Source organism: Sminthopsis crassicaudata, chromosome 1, assembly GCF_048593235.1.
Source record: "Sminthopsis crassicaudata isolate SCR6 chromosome 1, ASM4859323v1, whole genome shotgun sequence".
Classification (NCBI taxonomy): domain Eukaryota; kingdom Metazoa; phylum Chordata; class Mammalia; order Dasyuromorphia; family Dasyuridae; genus Sminthopsis; species Sminthopsis crassicaudata.
In genome coordinates, this window is record NC_133617.1 from 702,263,426 (window position 1) to 702,283,993 (window position 20,568).

Consider the following 20,568-nt stretch of genomic DNA (forward strand, 5'->3'; position numbering starts at 1 on the left):
GTGTCTGTTTATCCTCGTGACCGCTCCCCTAGTCCTCACACCAGTTCCTCAGTGCCTTCCATCTGGGGCCACAACATCTCACCGGGAGCAGAGCCCAAGGGACCTTCTTCCTATTCTCCCTCATAATCCAACCTCCTTCACTCATTCTGCAACCTTGATTTTAACACTCTGTGCCTCAGTTGCCTTATTTGTGTGACTTAGTGGAGAGAACAGTACATCTGAAGTCACAAGATTCGGGCTAAAATCTCATCAGCTGGGTCACTCAATGGATAGAAAACTAGATGGGGAGTCAGAAAGGCCTGAGTTCAAATCTGACTTCAGGACTTCTTAGCTGTGTCACTTAACCCACTTTGCCTCAGTTTCCTCATCTATAAAATGGTCTGGAGAAGGAAATGGTGAATGACTCCAGTATATTTGCCACAAAAACCCCAGATGGGGTCATGGAGAGTCAGACATGATTGCCAACAATAATTAGTATATGCAAAGTACCAGGCTGAGCACTGAAGGGAGGCATCTCAAAGCACGTGTCCCCTGAGCTGAGCCCAGAAGGGGAGTTGAGGGGGGTGAGAGGCAGGGCCAGGGAGACGGGCCCTTCTGAGGTGTACGAGACAGCCCGCGGAGGATCTGTCAGGGTGGGGGGGGCTCCAGGGAGCCCATTGGGCTGGAGTGTGGCCGAAGGGAGAAGGAGTGATGACATGCAATGAGGCCGGACAGGTAAATTGGAACCAGACTCTGGAGGGCTTTAAATGGCAGGCTGAAGACATTTTCTTTCCTCCTTGAGACAGGAGAGAGCTGCAGAAAATTGTAGTGCAGGGCAGTGACACGGGCAGACCCGTGGCCTTAGGAAGAAAATTATTTCAGCAGCTGTGCAGACATTGATTGGAGAAAGGAACTCCTAAAAGCAGGGAGATCAATTAGGAGGCTCTTGCAGGAGTGTGGACAAGAGGTGATGAGAGCCTGAGCTAGTGAGTGAGTGGGAGAAGTGAGCAGATGACAGGGGTGGCTCGGGATCAGGGGGATTTGGCAACTAATTGGTACCAAGGAACGGGTGAAGACAATGGCCAGGCTGAGTGACTGGGGGGGATGGAGGGATTTTTGACCAAAGAAGGAAGAGATTTGATCTCCTTGGGGCAGGTTGTGTTCGAGAGGCTGATGGGAAATCTGGGAGTGATGGCTGTGGGTAATTTGGCAGAGTTTAGGAAATGAGGGCCGAATATATAGATCAGTGGCTCACCTGAGTGAAGAGAGCTTGCAGCATGGATGTGGGGAGATCAGCAAGAGCTATAGCATAGAACCTCTTAACCTGGGGCCCTTGACTTTGTTTAGTGAAATGATTAGTAGAAATGATTTCCTCTGGAACCCTATTCCTTTCATTTGGGGTATTAAAAACATTTTTCTGAGATGGCTTCTCCAGACTTATCCAAAGAACCCTCGATTTAGAAAGGGGGAGGGAAAGGGAAGGAAGGAAGCACAGGAAGAGAAAGAAGAAGAAGGGAAGGAAAGAGAAGAGGAAGGAGAAGAAAAGGAAGGGAGTGGAAGGGAAGGGGAAGGAAAGAAAAGACAGGGAAGGAAAAGAAATGAAAGGGGAAGGGAAGGGAAAGGGGAAAGGAAAGAAGAGGAAGGGGAGAGGAGGAGAAAGGGGATGGAAGAAAGGCCTTTTGAGGGTTAGGAATGAGGGTGTTATTTATGTTTAAAGGAATTTGTTAATGACCAGTGAAGGAATCTAAAGAGTGGTCAGACATCTTGGGAGAGGAAACTCACAGCAAACTCTTTTGCGTTTCCAAATCATTTCAGATTCATTAGACCCTCACAATTCTGTAAAGTGGGTAGAATAGGTAGTCTTTTTCCCATTCTACAGATCTAGAAAACTGAGGCTCAGGAGAATTAAGCCATGTAACTTATGAGACAGGGACAACAAAGCCGCGCCCAGTTCCCTCCTCTCCCAATTTGAAGTCTGGCAATCTTTTCTCCAAACCTTGGCTTAGAAGGTAGAAAAACTTGATGATTAATGACAACCAAATTATTTTATCATTGAGAAAGCCTTTGACCTTGAAAAACACTGAACTTGGAATCAGGAAGCCTGCCCCCAATGCTTTATATTTATATGACCTTGGGCAAGTATCTTAATCTAAAATATCAGTTTCTTCATCTGTAAGATGGGGATAATTATAGCCTCTCACAGGGTTGTTGTGAAAAATCAAATGAGATAATACAGTTAATGCATTCTGTAAAGTATTATATAAATAAAAGTTTTTATTTACATAATTAAAATAATTTATAAATAAATAAAATTTTATTTATAAAATAAAAAAAGTTTTATAAGTTATAGAAACTATTATATAAACTACTATGTAATTAAGGGGTCTCAGTGTATGAGCCTATGTAGAAACTCAAGGTTTACTGCCTTTAGGGTCCCTGCTCACACCCCAGGACTAGGATTCCATGGCTCAGTATTCCGGGAGGCAGCGCTGCCTGGCTGGAAGAGGAGGACTCTGGGTAGGGCAGGTGGGAAGCAGAACCTCAGCAGCCCCCTTCTGGGATGCTCCACTTTTCCTCCAAAGCGCGGCTCTGAGATCCCGCCGTAGCGCTGTCTGGCTCCCGGTCCTAGCTCCCACACTGGAGCAGGAGCCAGCTCCTAGGTAGCAGCTGAAGGTGCCCAGGAGCGGGCAGGTGTGCGTAGGTGTGCGAGTGCTGGCAGAAGCCTCGCTGGAGATGGAGAGAGGCCCTGGATGCATCTCAAGCAGCACCTCAGCGTGTCCAAAAGAAAATTCACTCTTCTTCCCACAACCCATCTTCCAGTCCCCTATCTCTGGAAATGGGGAGAATAGACACACTCTCCCTTCCCTGAGTCCTCCTTCCTCCTGAGGGAGTCAGCGTGAAGTTCAGGACCACTGCCTGGTCAGGAGTGGGTGATCAAGGCAAGCAACCCAACAGCCAGAGGCCATCCCCTTCCTCACCAAGCCCTGTGCAATTGGTTTGGCTCTGAGAGTAAGCATAAAAAAATCCCTCCCTTCTCTGTGATACTTCAAAGATGCAAACACTTACTGCAGCAGTATTAGAGAATCAGGGAGGGTGGGGCTGCTCTCAAAGTCTGGGAGTCCTGGGTTCAAATTCGGCTTTGGACACTGTTCTGTAAGCCTGTTTCCTCATCTGTAGAGATAATAATTGCTCCCCAACCTCACAAGGTTGTTGTGAGACTCAGGTTAAAATGTATGTAAATGTATGTATATGCAGTATTTCATCTGAGCCTTTATTGATATATAATACAGAGAGGCAGAGAGAGACCCAAAAAGACAGAGAGAGATGGAAGGAAAGAGATGAATAGATGTATGGATGTATGGATAGATGAACAGATGGACAGATGGATGGATGGATGGATGGATAGGTAAATGGATGGATAGATAAATAGGTAGATGGATGGATGGATGAATGGTAGATGGATAGATGAATAGATAATTGATGAAGGGAGAGAAAGATGTCTTGCTTTGGAAACTTTCAAGTTCTCTATAAATATCAGCTATTATTTATTTACATGAATTATAATATATGTAATTATATAGAGCCACATATACTATATATAATAGGTATGTCATTATATATATTGTGTTTATTATATATATTATCTATAATAGTTGTTTTATTAACTATAAGTTATGTTTTATATATAGTCATTATATATGTTGTGAAGCTCAAATGAAATTCATATAATATACCATGAATATATTATATATTCTACATTAATTAGCAATTAATGTAATTAATTGGCTTTCAAGCTCTGTATATCTCAGCTATTATTATTCTAGCAGTTGAACATGTGGCGTGATTGAAATTTGAAGAAGTGACTCCCCTGACTCTAAATCTTGCATTCTTTCTAATTTGAGAAAAAGTAAAGTCTGGCTCCTGCTCCCAAGAAGTTGAGGGCCTGCTTAGGGAAAGTAGTGGAAAGTCAGGGTTCTCATTACATTTCTAACTGACCCAGAGACTTTGGCCTGAGCATCCTCTTGTGTAAAATGAAAGAGTTGGACCAAACGACCCTTCTTTAACTAATTAGTGAACAGGGCGCAGCTTGATCGTGCTAAGTGCCACCAGATGAATAGTGCTTGGGATGACGGGTGAGGGCCTGGAATAAGATGGAAGAAGGAAAGCTCGGTGAAAGCTAGGGAGTCAGGGAGGCTTGAGAATGAAGGGAGCGGCCTCCAGGCATTGGGGAAAGGGGCTCCTACCTGTGGCAGGCCAGCCCCGGTCTCTCCGACCTTCCTGAGCAGTTTGCTTCTTGGAGAAGGAAACGAGATGAGGCATTTCATTGGAGCTGGCGGGTTACTAAGGGAATAGTCAAGTCTCAGTAGGAGAGCAAAGGAGTGAATCAGCTCCCATCTGGAAAGCTGCCCCAGCCAGTCAGAGAGAGGGAGCGGCTTCACTTACTGTTTTCCCCAGAAGGCAGGCAGAGCCCTTGACAAGGAGGCACGGATCCGGTTGCCAGATTTAGCATCTCCTGCCCGTCCCCATAACCTTTCCAAAGGCCACAATCTCCTCTCCGGGGCTGGAGATCCAAACACTAGTCAATGGAGGGAGAGGGATTTTCCTCTAACAATCAGCTATAGCCCCCAAAAGATGAAGGCAGATTTCAGTTCAAGAGGACTCGGATCTCATCTCTGGAGCCTCTGACAGACCCACGCAGTATCACATGTAGCCTCTGGGGCCATTGGTTCCCTCCCCAAAGGATGCTCTTATTCAGAGATAAATCGAGGTTCAAAGCTGTGCTCCAGATATTTAAAGTTTCAAAATGTTGCCATCATCCCATGAGGATCAGCACAGCTCCCAGTGGCCAGCCCGTACAGGCAGGTACCATCTGCCCCAATCTGGCCCGAGAAACACACTTCGGAATAGTCGCTCCCAGGATCCACACCAGACCCCTTCGGCGTGACAGACTTCACACACAGAAGTAGCTCCGAAGGATCTCCTTTCCTCCTTATACTCGCCGACATATACTGCCTCAGCCTCAGAAAGGGAGCGGATCTGTCTGTGTTCTGCTCCTCCCTGTTTCCCTCGGTAACTTCTCTATGCTCACTGTCCCAAACAGCCCTTGGGTCCAGCTGTCCCTCTCTGAACACACACTCAGCCACAACATCAGAGGGACTCTGGTGGTGAGTCAAGAAGCTGGGAATATTCAGTGCTTGTTAGTGAGGGAGCTATTAATCACTTCCTGCGCGCTCTGGAGGTTACAGAGACAAAAATTAAAGTCCCCGTCCTTGGGGAGTTTGCATTCTAATGGGTGAGACAACCCGTGTCCATCAGATGCCCATGAAGACACAGCTTCCTCTTGAAGCGGTCATCACGCCTTCCCCAACAGTGACCTTACACAGGTCACTTCTCTCTGCACCCGTTTCCTCATCCATAAAATTAAGTTGACTTGGGTGATTTTTAAAACTTGCTCCAGCTCTTTCTGTGGGAGCTGACAGAACCCATTAATCGGAAAGTGCCTACCTAGGACCTCGTATACATGAGGAGTTTAATTATTATTGACAGAAGGCTGGACGTGGAACTTTAGCTGGACACTAGTTCAATGAGAGGAATTCTATCCTTTTGGAAGCTAGGGATGCAGAATCATGACCAAAGGGCCCTGAATGACAAGTGCACCCAGAAGGAAGAGGAAGCATTTTGGGGGGCACCTGCTGTGTGTTGTGCCCTGTGCTGGTGAATCTGTTCCTGGGTCTCTGGGCCAGTGAGCACCTGAAGATGGGAAGCAGTGAGAGTGTTTCCTCTGAGGGCAATTGGAGACAAAAGGGTAAACTGGGCATTTGCCCTCAGTGGGTTTATGGTCTGATAGGGGGACGAGACCAAAGTTCATGAAGCAGAATCAGTCAAGTTCAGTAATTCAAAGAGGAAAGATCCCTGGAGTTTGGGGGTACTTTGGGAAACCTTCCAGGAAGCACTGGAGCTTAGTAGATACAGCTATGACAATAACATTTGTTACAATAAGAAGAAGAAGAGCTGATTTTTAGATAGAGGCCTTCAAGAATTTACATATATAGGGCAGCTAGGTGGTGCAGTGGATAGAGCACCAGCCCTGAAGTCAGGAGGACTTGAGTTCAAATTTGGTCTCAGACACTTAACACTTTTTTTGTGTGTGACCCTGGGCAAGTCACTTAACCCCAATTGCCTCAGGGGGAAAAAAGAATTTACGTATATTGTCTCATTTGATTCTTGCTCTGTTATTATTCCCATTTTACAAATGAGGAAACTAAGGTAGAGGGTAAATGACTTAGATTAAGTGACTTACCCTTAAGTAAATATCAGAGACAAGATTCAAATTCGGGATTTTCTGACTCCAAAAGCGACGCCACACAGCTACTTACAGTACAAAATGAACAAGAATAATGTACTTGAAACAAGGAAAATTGGGTTCAAGACTCATCTTGGCCACATGCTCTCTAGGTAAACTTTAACCTTTCTGTGTGTGCCTCAATTTGACCTGTAAAACAGAGAGGGGTAAAGAAGACCTTGGAGTCAGACGGATTTGGATGCAGGATCTGGCTCTGTCCCGTGCTGGCTGTCGGTGCAACATTCCCAAGATTGTGTCCAAAGGGACCAAGCTCCAATCCAGAGGACTCTGGATAAACCATACTGCCCCTCTCCAGACAGACACAGGGACAGACTGAAGCATGTTTCTGTCTTACATGTGGCTGAGGCAGGAATCTGTTTTGCTAGAATATATATATATATATATATATATATATATATATATGTATGTATTTGTAGCAGCTTCTATTTTCTTGCTCTCTCAATGAATGGGAAGAGGAGAAGAAGGTAGAAGGGAGAGATTTCAGAACTGAAAATAAAATAAAGTAACTTTTTAAAGAGCCTGTGTGCTCCAGAGTAGAAGCTTCTCAGTCTGCATTGTTAGAATTTGAGTTTCCTTAAAAACAGTTTCCTAGACCAGTAAAGTCACAGGGCAGGCCCAAACCCTGCACCCACCCCGTGGGGCCACAAAGCATTTGTTCCAGATTGTCAGCTAGTATGGTGGAAGGGTAGGTGGGATGGGGATGGGCGGTGAATATTCTGAGAAATTTGTCCCACCTCCTAAAAGGCCCAGCATCGTCCCAGAGGCAGGTTTCCCTCTTGGTATTAATGCTGTCCAGGCCCTTCCCATGCCCCCTTCCCTCTGCTGTGGGGTTTTCATGTTTTCCTTCCTCCCTCTGCTCAGATCCAGGTTGGAAATTTCAACCAGACCATTGCCACCTTGCAGCTGGGTGGGAGCGAGACAGCCATCACCGTGTCCGTGGTCATCTGTAGCATCCTGCTCCTCCTGTCCATTGTGGGTAAGAAGGGCGAGGGCCCCGGACCCCCTCTCTGTCTTCCTCTCCTTAGTAGTACACTTAGGTGTGACCATTTCATGCCGGGGGGATCAGGATTGGGACCCCCGCCATCTCTCACTGGTGCCTACACCTTGTGCTGCCCCTCACTACTGACCCACACAACCCTCTGCCCAGCTCACCTCACCCATCTCAAACCACAGCAAGGCTCCAAGCAGTTTATAACATGTGATTGGATAGGTAGCATGGGTGGTAGAAGATGGAAGACTTGGGATGCCAGACAAAGGACTTTTGACATTTTTCTGAGGGCAATAGAGAGCCACTGATGATGATGAGCAGAGATGTTTCACGGCACAAACATTTTCATACAAAAAATAAATTTTTGGGGAGCTTATAGGGTATGCTACTTGAAATATTATTTTATCACTCAATGAACAAGCATTTATTAAAGGTCTCCTTTGCATAAGGCACTGTAAAAGAAATGTTAGAACCAATACCTAATACAGGAAGACTCGTTTGACCCAATAATCTTCATTTCCCAGAAAAACTAGGGCAGAATTCATTAGTACTGCCAGATGGATGTCTACTCCAAGGGAATTAACCTTTGCAACAAGAACTGCTAGTTTCTTAACAGTCCCCCGCATTGTTGCCCTTCACTTTCAAAGTGGACCAAAGTGACATCACCACGTCAGAATCGAGGTACAGCGGGTCCGACTGTGGCTGATGGGACCAACATGAGCTCGGAGTGCTCTGCCACAGGTCGGACTCCAACAGTCCCCATGAACACTTGGGGTAGATTCTGTATTTTGCATACATTTCCTTTGGATTAGTTCTATTCTGCCTTGCTCACAGAGCCCAGGACCTTCTCCGATGAGGGCTCGCCACACTGGGTGCTCCTGTCCCCGTGTCTCCCATGTCACACAATCAGTTCTAAAGTTTTTAAGAGAGATCGTGAGTTTCCTTGTATCTCCTTTTCTGACCACTTGTGCGAGTTCTCCATAAAATAATTTTTTAGCAAGCGTATGTTTAGCATTTGTACAATGGGGCAGCCCAGTGGAGCTGTGCTCTCTGCAGTAGAGTTGGAAGGCTTGACAGTTTAGTCCAATAAAGGACCTCAGCGTCTGGTACCTGATCCTGCCAGGTGACCTTCAGAATCTTCCTGAGACAATTCAGTCAGTTTCCTGGCACGGCTCTGGTAGACTGCCCGGGTTCTGCAAACAAACAACAATGACATTAGCCCGGGGCTTGGGTAGACCTTCAGTTTGGTGGTCAGTCTAGTACCTCTCCTCTCCCACACCTTCCTTCGGAGCCTCCCCAACGCTGACCTAGCTCTGGCAATGTGGGTCTCAATGTCATTATCAATATGGACGTCCCCGGCGTCTCATTCAATCTGGTCTTCCCCCAGACGTCAGAAAGCTCCAACACGAAAGGTGTAACTATGCCCCTAACCCGACCCTTACTAATTTTTCTTGACTCCCCCCTGTTCCCCTCTAAGATCATCTTCCATTTGCTCTTCTCGGATCTTCCGTGTCCTTTATGTCCGTGTTGTCTCCTCCCCCAAATGTAAGTTCTTTGAGAACAGGAATTTCGTGTTTTTGTCTTTCTTTTTATCCCACTGGCGAGTACCGTGCCTGGCACATAGTGGGTGCTTAATAAATGTTTGTTGATTGATTAAGACATTCTCGGTAAATATTTTAAAATCTCCTCCCCTCCGCCAAAAAAATGCATTACCTCTGCACTCAAGGGGCTCTCAGCCATACTAAAGAGACCACATACGCACACAAAGCACATGTTTACACATTCATGCACACATAAAAACACACAAATGCACATATAACGTATGCTTGTGCACACACACACAGAAATAACCACCCTAGGCAGTTTATCTTAAGGGCCAAGTGAATGGTGTAGTTAGCCTGGACTGGGGCAATGGTGGAGGGCTTGAGGGCAGGACTAAGCCGGGGATGATTATTTTAATATGCCCGGCTTCTCTGTGGAAGAGGAATTCCCCCTTCATGGGCCTGCCTCCTGGTAACAGATGAGACTTGTTAGCTAAGGTTGTCATGCTCCATGCAAAGCAGCAGCCGGGGACTCCTGGATGACCCTCGTCCTCCTTCCTCTCTTCCCCAAGGGCTGTTTGTTTTCTGTACCAAGAGCCGCAGAGCTGAGCGATACTGGCAGAAAACCTTGCTGCAGATGGAAGAAATGGAATCCCAGATCCGTGAAGAAATCCGCAAAGGTAACTTTGGAAGCCCACAGCAGAAGGACCCCAGGCAGGGTGGATGGGAAGAGCAGTGGTTTGGAAGTTAGGAGCCCTGGATTCCACATAGGCTTCTGTTATCTGGCCGTATGAAAAATGAGCTCCCCTATCCCAGGTATCCCCGCTGTCCTGGAAGCATGGAGCGGGAGGAAGCCCGAGGCAGCCCTGTTTGGATAGGATGAAATCTTTACAGGAGGACGTACGGCTCACGTCTATCTTGGGTTTTCTGACCAACAGGCTTTGCTGAATTGCAGACAGACATGACAGACTTGACCAAGGAGCTGAACCGAAGCCAGGGCATCCCCTTCCTGGAATACAAGCACTTTGTGACCCGGACTTTCTTCCCCAAGGTCAGAAGCACCCCTGTTCAGAGCTGGGTCCTTCTTGAGGCCCCCAGTGATGGGGAACCTAAAACATATTCTTTGTTGCCTGCCTTGTGTGTGATACAAAATGCAGGCTCTGGGAATAGGAGAAGTACATGGGTTCTGGTCCAGGTTCTGCCGTAGCTGAACCGTAACTTCACTTTTCCAAGTCTAAGTATTCTGCCCATCCAATAGCCATAGTAATGATCACTATGCTACCCCTGCCCCCCACCAGGGATGTTGAGAGGATGAAATGAGATAATGGATGAAAAACAGCTTCATCTTCTGTAAAATGAGACTGCCTGTGCTTTAAAAGTCCATGTCCCACCTAAATCCAAATCTCTAGCCTATGACCCTGACCACAGAGGTTATTTTTGTCTTCTGTTTGACAGAGAAGGAAACTGAGATTCAGAGTAGCCCTCTGAGTTGCCCAAGATTACCCATTTACTAGTAGACTAGCCTGGACTATTTCCTGCTTCTCCAACCTCCCCAGCTTATGTCTTTTTCCAACGAACTACATGGTTTTCCAGGCAATGGCCCAATGGAAAAAATCACTGCGTACATATGGGGAAGGCAGCCGGCCTTTTGGTTGCTAAGTCTTATCTCCTCCCCCTCCCCAATATTCCTTCAGCCATCCTGACACGCAGTACAAATCCCTGGGGTGCTGCTTCCTCTCTTCCTGAGCTGTGCTTACACCCCTGGTAGACTGGCTCCCCATCTTCATGGTCCATCTCAGAAATGGCCACATCCCGCCCTGGCTGGGGATGAGATGCATCCAGTCCATGGGCCTCCCGCCTCCTGGTGTCCATTTGGCAATGCCATCTGTTGCCTGCGCAGCATCAATGAGCCCAACATTCCTGGGGGCCCCATTGGGTGACCGTCTCTTCTGCCAGCCTTTCGTCTCCCCTGCATAGGCGAGGGTAGCCTTGTCCCAGCTGTCTTTCGGAAGGTGAAAGATGAGCTCAGGAAACTCCCGAGGCTTTGCTGGACAGGGCCATACATAGCCCAGGCTTCTGCTTTCTGGGAATCTCTAACTGCTGGGTTCCCCAGACTCTTCACTGGGAGATGCTAAAGCAACCCTGCTGCTTCCCAGATTTCCAGGTGGTTCATTTTACTGAGCTGGCAAAATGGTCTTCTTCCCCCAGCCCAGTGCTTGGAAAGTATTACCATTGGAAAGAGACACCAAGTTTTTCTAGTTGTTTGTACCCTAATTCATCCTTTAAGAAAAACAAAAGCTTTCCTAAGTTCCTTCCTACAGGGTAGTATTGAGCTCTGGCATTCTGCTTAGAGAGTCAGCCAGGGACTAAGGGGTTCAGGACTGACCTGGCCAGGCTCACAGACCAAGGGAAGCAAGGCCCAGGGGAGAGAGCCACAGGGGAGCCAGCCAGGGACTAAGGGGCTCAGGGCTGGCCTGGTCAGGCCCAAGAAAGCAAGACCCAGTGGGGGGAGGCTGGCCTGTCTAAGCTCACAGACCAAGGGAAGCAAGGAAGAGGGCCACAGGGAACCAGCTAGGGACTAAGGAGCTCAGGGTTGGCCTGGCCAGACCCAAGGAAGTGAGGCCCAGTGGAAGCAGCCAAGGGCCAGCAGAGGGGGGAGGGGGAGGAAAGATTCTTCAGCCTCTCCTTGGAGAGTGGCTTTATCCTCCATGCTGTCTCCCATCCCTGTCCTGGACTTTCTCTCCTTGCAGTGTTCCTCCCTCTATGAGGAGTGCTACATACTGCCTACTCAGCCGCTCAACTCCCAGGGGGGAGCTCAGGTCCAGGAAACTCATCCACTACTTCTGGGGGAGTGGAAAGTGAGTATGCCAGACCCAACCACTGCCCAGAGACCCGGAGCCCCGTGGCCGGGGACCAGATCCTCTCCATTTCAGACAGTCATTTCCTCTTCTGTCCCCCTTTGAGACTTTAGAGGCACAAAGGCATGAGATATATGTCCCTCAGCCTTCCTGTTGGATTCCTTATCAAGCTGGGCCTGCCTGGAGATTCCAGAAATTCAGCCCTCGGCCCCCCTCCCTTACCATTCTCAATTGTGCTTGGAGTGGGGGGTGGGGGCTGGGGGAAGCTCATAGCCTGAGAGAGATTACCCATTACAAGGGGCCATGTAAGGGAAGCACCGAGGAGAGGAGGAGAGGGGTAGGCTGGCCTTCCTCACCCATGGGAGCTTCTTAACCCCTCTTTCCTCTGCAGATCCCCGAGAGCTGCCGCCCCAACATGGAGGAAGGGATCGCCCTCTTTTCCACCTTACTCAACAACAAGCACTTCCTCATTGTCTTTGTCCATGCTTTGGAGCAGCAGAAGGATTTTGCTGTTCGAGACAGGTCAGTGAAACTGTGGGGGTCAGTTCTTTCTCCCCTCCTGGATCATAAAGTGAGATTTACTAATCCTGAAGGTTTCCTCATTCCCGTGTCTCATGTTCTTCAGAAGTAACACTGTCATCTCATTCTCACTAATAGTCATTATTATAGTACTGGACCTCCCTCCCTCACCTTCCTATGGTTCCATATGAATGTAACAACTATTAATTCCCAGACCTAAGAAATTGTGGAGGTAAGTGGAGAAAGGAGTCTAAATGGCACCGAGTGCCATTAGCCTGGAGCCATGGAGAGCCTGGAAGGTCAGATCCTGAATCCTGTTGTAAGGCTATGTCCCATCAATGAAGGATGCCCTCATCCCTTGCAGGGTGCACAGTGTTCTCCCTCCCTGTACCACCTTCCACATCCACCTTTGTATGCATTGCTTCTCCCTCCTCAGTTCTACGGCATAGCTCCCCAAACACTTTCCCTGGTCCCTACAATTGTTAATGCCGTCAGCACCATCAAAATCACATTCTGTGCAATGTGCCATGATGGAGAGATAGTTGGCCTTGGAGCTAAGACCTGAATTCAAATCCAGCCTCAGACACATACTGACTCTGTAATCCTAGGCAAGTCACGGTGTTTAGATCAGTTTTTAGTTTAGGGTTTTTTAAAAATTTAGTTTAGGTTAGTTTAGGTCAAGTTCACATAGAAATGGGAGCCACTAATCCTTGCAGAAGAATCCCTGTAGGCTGCATACAAACTTAGTTTTAAAATGTAATATTTGTTGTTGTTGTTCAGTAGTGTCCCATTTGTGTCCTATTTGGGGTTTTCTTGGCAAAGATTCTGGAGTGGTTTGCCATTTCCTTCTCCAGCTCAGTTTACAGATGAGGAAACTGAGGTAAATAGGGTAAAGTAACTTCCCAGAGTCACATAGCTAGTAAGCATCTGATCCGGATTTGAACGTAGGTCCAGTACTCTATCCATTTATCTATGCTTGATCTCATTTTATTTATTTTGCTAAATATTTCCCAATTACACTCTGGTTCATTTCTGGTTCAGGATGCACTCAGGATTATTATGAGCTTTGGATTTTACAACTCTGCTCTAAGCAGCTCTCTAACATAGAGCACAAAGAAGCTGGCAACCTGCATTGCTAGAGAGGGTTTCCTCCCCCGGAAGTTTCCTATATCCATGACCTCCAGCTATTTGTTGTATCAACCTGTGCTTTGAACATGCTTACCTACGTCTGTCACGTTTCTCCTCAGCAAAGGGGGAGCTCCTTCATGGCTCATGAGGGAGAAGGGCTTTGCTCCACTCGGCGTATTTGTCATGTTATTGTGACTTATTTGTCTTGGAAAAAGATAAAGTAAAAGTTTGTTAATTAGAAAAATAATATAACAAAATTAAAAAGAAAGAATTTTAATGCTTCCTGAGGGCAAGATTTATTGACATTTAGTCTGGTGTCCCCATTGCTTGGAACCATCCCCTTGCTGTTGAATTGAACTGGTTTCTGGGCCCCCACCTCAGGTGCAACCTGGCCTCCCTGCTCACCATCGCTCTGCACGGGAAGCTGGAATACTACACCAGCATCATGAAGGACCTGCTTGTGGACCTCATTGATGCCTCAGCCTCCAAAAACCCCAAGCTGATGCTTCGCCGGACCGAGTCTGTGGTGGAGAAGATGCTCACCAATTGGATGTCCATCTGCATGTACAGCTACCTGCGGGTAAGGGATGGGAGCACTCAGGGGAGTGCGGGATGTGGAGGGGCAGTCTGGTAACTGTGACAGCTGCCCAGATCTCTGGGCCCAGTTAAATCCAATTCAATTTAACTTAAGAGGCTTTTCCCTTCAAGTACCAGCTATGTGCCTGGATCCCTGGGCTAGGTGCAAGATGGGATCCTTGTCCCTAAAGAGCCCACGTATGATAGGGGAGAAAGGCTAAGACCATGGGGTATCTGCCCTAAGTGCTGGAGAATAAGGTTAAAGGAGGGGAAAATCAGTGTGGGGGGCGGGTCAGTCAGTAAGGCTTGAGCTAGGTCTTGAAGAATTGTTGAAAAAAAAAAAAGGAAGGATATTCCCAGTTTGGAGGAATGCTGCAAATGGTCCCTCTGGGCTCTGCCCTCCCCAGGCCTCATCTGGAGTCCGGGGGTCAGTTGTGGGCAACAAGGCTTAAGAAAGACTATTCCAATAGACTTGGGTGAAAAATGCCATCCTCCTCCAGAGAGAGAACTACGGAAACTGAGGGCGCATGGAAGCACGGTATTTTCACTTTTTGTTTCTTTTTTCTTGTGGATTTTTTCCTTTTTGGTCTGATTTTTCTTGCACAACATGACAAATACGGAAATACGTTTAAAAGGATTGCACATGTTTAACCTGTATGAGATCGCTTGCTGTCTAGGGGAGGGACGAGGGAAGGGAAGGAGGGAGAAAAAATTGGAACACAAAATCTTACAAAAATGGATATCTTTGCATGTATTTGTGAAAATAAAATACTATCAAAAATTTTAAAAAGAGAGATTGGAGAGCAGGCAGGCTTTTAGATTTGGGTCCCAATGGGACATTTAGTCAAAGGTACAGGGGGTGTTCTGGTTAAAGAGAAGGTTCAGTGTGTTATGGGGGAGGGGGGATTTCTTCTGAGTTCAGCCTGGTCCTGATGACTGATGAGGTCCCTTCCAGCTCTTTGAATGGCTCAGATAAACATCTCAAGGTGGGAAAATAAACACAGTATGTGTAAACCATGGAATGGGCAGTGTGTGCTATGGATAAAGGGCCAGCCTTCGAGTCAGAGAAACCGGGTTCTGCCTTATTCTGGCTCGTGTAAGTCATTTAAGGTCTCCAGGCTCAGAACTCTCCAGTACTGCAAACTGCAGAACATGGTAGAAAGTTTTCTTATCAGCAGTTTTTCTATCACTGTTGGAATCACAGATTTGGCCTGTGTTCTGTGAGAGTGAAGAGATCAGCCACTAGAAGAGAGGGTTCATGCAGAGGAATACAAGTAGATATAATTGAATGTCTGGGCTGGGGCCAGCAAGAAGTTAGACTTGATCCTGAGGGTACTGGGCAGTTATTCAACGTTCTTGAGCAGGGACATTGAAATGATAAATTAGAATTGTAAGAAGATTCACAAATGATCCAACTCAATCTCAGAGCAAATGAGGTATCTCTAGTCTGCCCCAGCTAGCAGGCCGGAATTGTGGCTCTCAGTCCAAGGGGTCTCACTAACAAGCCCATTGCTCTTACAAGTTCACCAAGCACTTTCCTTCTCCCAACCTCCAGTCTGCACTGAGCTCTGAGGGCAATTGTGGAGGCTCTGGAAGCTAAATACTGTCAGTGTGATCTAGTTTAAGCATTTCATTTTACAGGAGGAGAAACTGAGACTCAGAGAAGGAAAGTGGTGGGCTCAAGGCTACACAACTGATTAACCCAGAGCTGGGATTAGAACTCAGTTCTCCTGATGATGAGACCAGAGAGAATGACAAAACTGCTTTGTTTCATATGTGTGTACACACATATATGTATGTGTCAATAGTCTATTTTAAATATGAATATATGCACATACGTACAATGTATATACACATATAAATATATGCATGTATACACACAATGTGTATACACATGTAAATGTATGCATGCGTATATAGTATATCTTTATATATACACACATGTACATATACAATGTATACACACATATAAATATGTGTATATTATATATTTATACATACATGCATGCACATATACATATAAATATGTATTTATGTGAGTATAGTGTATTTTATATACATGCATGCACATGTACACATATATAAAAAATTCTCATTTTATAAATGAGGAAATAGAGGCCCAGAAAAGTTGGCATTTACCCATGGGTGAAGAGCTAGCCAGTGTCAGAGCCGGGGTTCAAATTCAGGTCTCTAGACGCCAAACCCAGTCCTGCTTCCTTGCTACCACGATGCTCTACCCTCAGACATAGAATTCCAGGGAAGCATCTGTTCTAGGGATTTGAGAAAAACTCATTTCCAATCCACCATTCAGCAAGAAAGGGGTAATTTGGGGCCCACTGCACAGGCTGCTTTCCGGCTTCTGTGGCAAAGCAGCCAGAGTCCTGGCTTGGCTTTCTGGTGGCTGATGCAGTGTCTACGTCCTGGGCATCACAGGAGCAGGCTCGGCTGGTGACACGTGATGTGCTCAGCGTATTTCATGCGAGCAGCCTTGTCACCCTGGAGACCCTAAACCTGGAACTTGTCTCAAACCAGTTAAAACTGGATCCATATTGGCCGTCAGTGTCGAAGGCTGTGGAGTCGGGAGAGCTGGAGAGAATGCTGGGAAGGGGATGCTCTCTGCCTCTTGCTTTGGAGGCAAAACTGAAGAAGTTTTGTGCAGAAATGTCCCCTCACTCACATGCAGATGCATGCAAAAGTACACTCACACCCAGCCATTTACACACAGTTGTACAAATACTCCTATAATTATACAAAACTCACACGTGTAACATAACAGAGTCTAATTATATATTATATTGCAATATATTATATATAATGAGAAAATATATTACTATAGCATATAATTATATCTTATATAAGATACATATGATATGATTATAATGTATCATTATCTAGTATCTAATATATAATTCTATATTATAGAGTTACATATAATATAGTGTTCTCTGCTATTATATATTGGATAACACAACTATATATTATCTATAATATATGGCATATCATTATGTAATTTATAGTATAACCACATATAATTATATATCCTATAATTACACGTTATGCTTGTTATGTTATATTATGTTATGTTACATGCAATATAGACAGGATATCCTAAAGTGTGGTTTTAAGCTTTAATATAACTTAAATATTGACAGTTCCAAGTTATTAAAGCTTTAAACTTCATTCAAGCTTTTGGCACATCCTGTATACGCACAGAGGAGCTTACACACATGGGCGTCAGCTGTAAAGAGTGCTGAATTCAGAAGTCAGTTTTTTAAAATATTGAATTTGGGATAAGACGAGGTGAATGTAAATCCAGGCTCCAATGTTTCCTCCATCTGTGACCTCAGTTAAATTGCTCCAGACTTCAGGTTTTTTTAACTATAACATAAAGGGGTAAGAGTATGATCTCCAACGTCCCTTCCAGCCCCAGAGCTCTGGTCCCGGGATCCTTCCAGACACTTATTTGTCCAAGGTCACACAGCTGGCTAGTGTCAGAAGTGAGGCAGGTCCTTAAGTCTCCTGAATCTCAATCTGGATGGACCCTAGAAATTATTTCCTCTGTTCCCAAACATGCATTGGATACAACTACCAAGTCATTGTTCTCTTCCTATGGAAGAACAAGAATGAGGATGAGAATGGACTTTAGAATTTGTTGGGATATATGTAACCCCCCCACCCCCGGGCTGTCTGCCTTATGCTGGCATTTCTCCTCCTATTCTAGGGGAAGAGTGGACAGAACTCTGGTCTTGGAGAGTTCCACCCCTGTCTCAGCACTTACTAGTGTCTGGGCAAATCACTGGCTCTCTCTTCAGTCTCAGTTTCCTCGTCTCTAAAAATGGGGCTGATAATAATACCCACCCTCCCATAATACCCACAAGCAGTTGTGAAGATCAAATGAGATTAATCATTGTAAAGCCATTCGTACTGCGCCTGGCACAGAGTAGGCACTTTGGAAATGTTCATTATTATCAATTCCGTTCAATGAGCACTAATTAAAATGGTGTCTACTATAATATGCCAGCCCTTGGAGATAATTCAAGACAAAACCCTAAAAATAGAATCTGCCTTCAAAAAGCTTCAGTTCTGTTGTGAGATAAAACAAATTAATGAACAAGTAAGTGCAAGATAATATGGAAGAAAGGGTGTTCACAACTCACAAATAGAAGGAACAGAAAGGACTTTTAATAGGAGGAAGCTCACAAGCTGAACCCTGAAGGAAAATAGGGATTCTAAAAGGCAAAGATATTAGCGGGAGTGGCTAATCAGGCATGAGGAGACAATCTGAAGGTTCAGAGAAGTGTAAATTAGCCAGTTTGGAAGTTTGAAAGCTAGAGGCTATTAAGGGAAAGTGATGGGCTTCTAATGCAAACTGAAGAGTTCATCTTCATGTTAAAGGAAATAGGGAGCCACAGATGGTTCCTAAGCAGGAAAGTGTTGACATTGTGCTTCAGTGAGCTTATTTTGGTAGCTGTATGGAGGCTGTATTGAAGAAGAAAGTGCCTGGAAACTCCCTTAGTGCGTCTTCCACTGTGACAAACTAGATTCCCATACACCCAGCAGAAAAGGGACAAGCATAACCACAGGAAATGGAGAAAATCATTTCCTCTAGTCCCACATGCTGAGCTTGTGGCTTCAGCCACCTGAGCATGTTAGATGTAGTCTGTTATCTGGGTTCCCCCCATTGTTTTTTCAGGAGAGCCTGGAGACAAGGGTCCACCATTCATGCCAGCTTCACTGACATAATTCCGGGTTGAATGCCCCCAGAGATGCCCACTTTCTCATACCTTGTGCCCACCCCTAGTCCTCGCCTGGCCCCGGCCCCTGACAGCTCTCTCTCAGAAGACATTTATGACGATGATGGGCTTGCTTTTCATTCCAAAGTGATTCTAGTTAATCATGGCATCTATTTGAAACAGCTGTTTCAGGGTCCCTCCGTGGTACAGTGGAAACTTTCCAGGCCCCTGGGCTGTGCCTGCTGAGTTAATATAACATGACACAAACATTTGTTTTCTATTAGTGCTCTGCTGGCCCACTGGTCCTATCACTTTGGGAAAGAAGGAAAAAATGGAAGACGTACTGCTCTCTGAGAGGGGGGAATCTCTAGATTCTCCATTAGTTGAAGCAGAGATAATAATAGGAGGTCATGAGAAGCCTCTGAGAATCCTAGAACCTTGCAGCTGGAAGGGACCTTAGAACAGAATATTGGATTTAGCAGAAACCTTGAAAGTCGGAAATGTTAACATTGAGAGTCAGGACTTGAAGGAACCTACAACGTAGAATTAGACTTTATGGGAACTTGGATCATAAAAATGTACACTTAAAGGATGTTAGAATAAGAGGGAACCTTACAACATAGAATATTAGACTTTATGGGAACTTGGATCATAAAAATGTACACTTAAAGGATGTTAGAATAAGAGGGAACCTTACAATATAGAATATTAGACTTGATGGGAGCATGGATCATAGAAAGGTATACTTAAAGGATGTTAGAATAAGAGGGAACCTTACAACATAGAATATTAGACTTGATGGGAGCTTGGATTGTAGAAATGTATACTTAAAGGATGTTAGAATAAGAGGGAACCTTACAACATAGAATATTAGACTTGATGGGAGCTTGGATTGTAGAAATGTATACTTAAAGGATGTTAGAATAAGAGGGAACCTTACAACATAGAATATTAGCCTTGATGGGAGCGTGGATCATTGAAAGGTATACTTAAAGGATGTTAGAATAAGAGGGAACCTTACAACATAGAATATTAGACTTGATGGAAGCTTGGATTGTAGAAATGTATACTTAAAGGATGTTAGAATAAGAGGGAACCTTACAATATAGAATATTAGACTTGATGGGAGCGTGGATCATTGAAAGGTATACTTAAAGGATGTTAGAATAAGAGGGAACCTTACAACATAGAATATTAGCCTTGATGGGAGCGTGGATCATAGAAAGGTATACTTAACGGATGTTAGAATAAGAGGGAACCTTACAACATAGAATATTAGACTTGATGGAAGCTTGGATTGTAGAAATGTATACTTAAAGGATATTAGAATAAGAGGGAACCTTACAACATAGAATATTAGACTTGATGGGAGCTTGGATCGTAGAAATGTATACTTAAAGGATGTTAGAATAAGAGGGAACCTTACAACATAGAATATTAGCCTTGATGGGAGCGTGGATCATTGAAAGGTATACTTAAAGGATGTTAGAATAAGAGGGAACCTTACAACATAGAATATTAGACTTGATGGAAGCTTGGATTGTAGAAATGTATACTTAAAGGATGTTAGAATAAGAGGGAACCTTACAACATAGAATATTAGCCTTGATGGGAGCGTGGATCATAGAAAGGTATACTTAACGGATGTTAGAATAAGAGGGAACCTTACAACATAGAATATTAGACTTGATGGAAGCTTGGATTGTAGAAATGTATACTTAAAGGATGTTAGAATAAGAGGGAACCTTACAACATAGAATATTAGACTTGATGGGAGCGTGGATCATAGAAAGGTATACTTAAAGGATGTTAGAATAAGAGGGAACCTTACAACATAGAATATTAGACTTGATGGAAGCTTGGATTGTAGAAATGTATACTT

General features: G+C 45.1%; 1 protein-coding gene across 1 annotated transcript in view; it reads left to right on the forward strand.

Moving 5' to 3' along the window:
- Positions 1 to 20,568, forward strand: part of PLXND1 (plexin D1) — a 189,230-nt gene that overhangs the window by 135,414 nt on the left and 33,248 nt on the right. Inside the window, 6 exon segments of the mRNA XM_074283857.1 lie at positions 7,205 to 7,319; positions 9,445 to 9,552; positions 9,811 to 9,923; positions 11,623 to 11,730; positions 12,122 to 12,252; positions 13,759 to 13,957. Of these exon segments, the coding sequence (XP_074139958.1) occupies positions 7,205 to 7,319; positions 9,445 to 9,552; positions 9,811 to 9,923; positions 11,623 to 11,730; positions 12,122 to 12,252; positions 13,759 to 13,957 (774 nt within the window).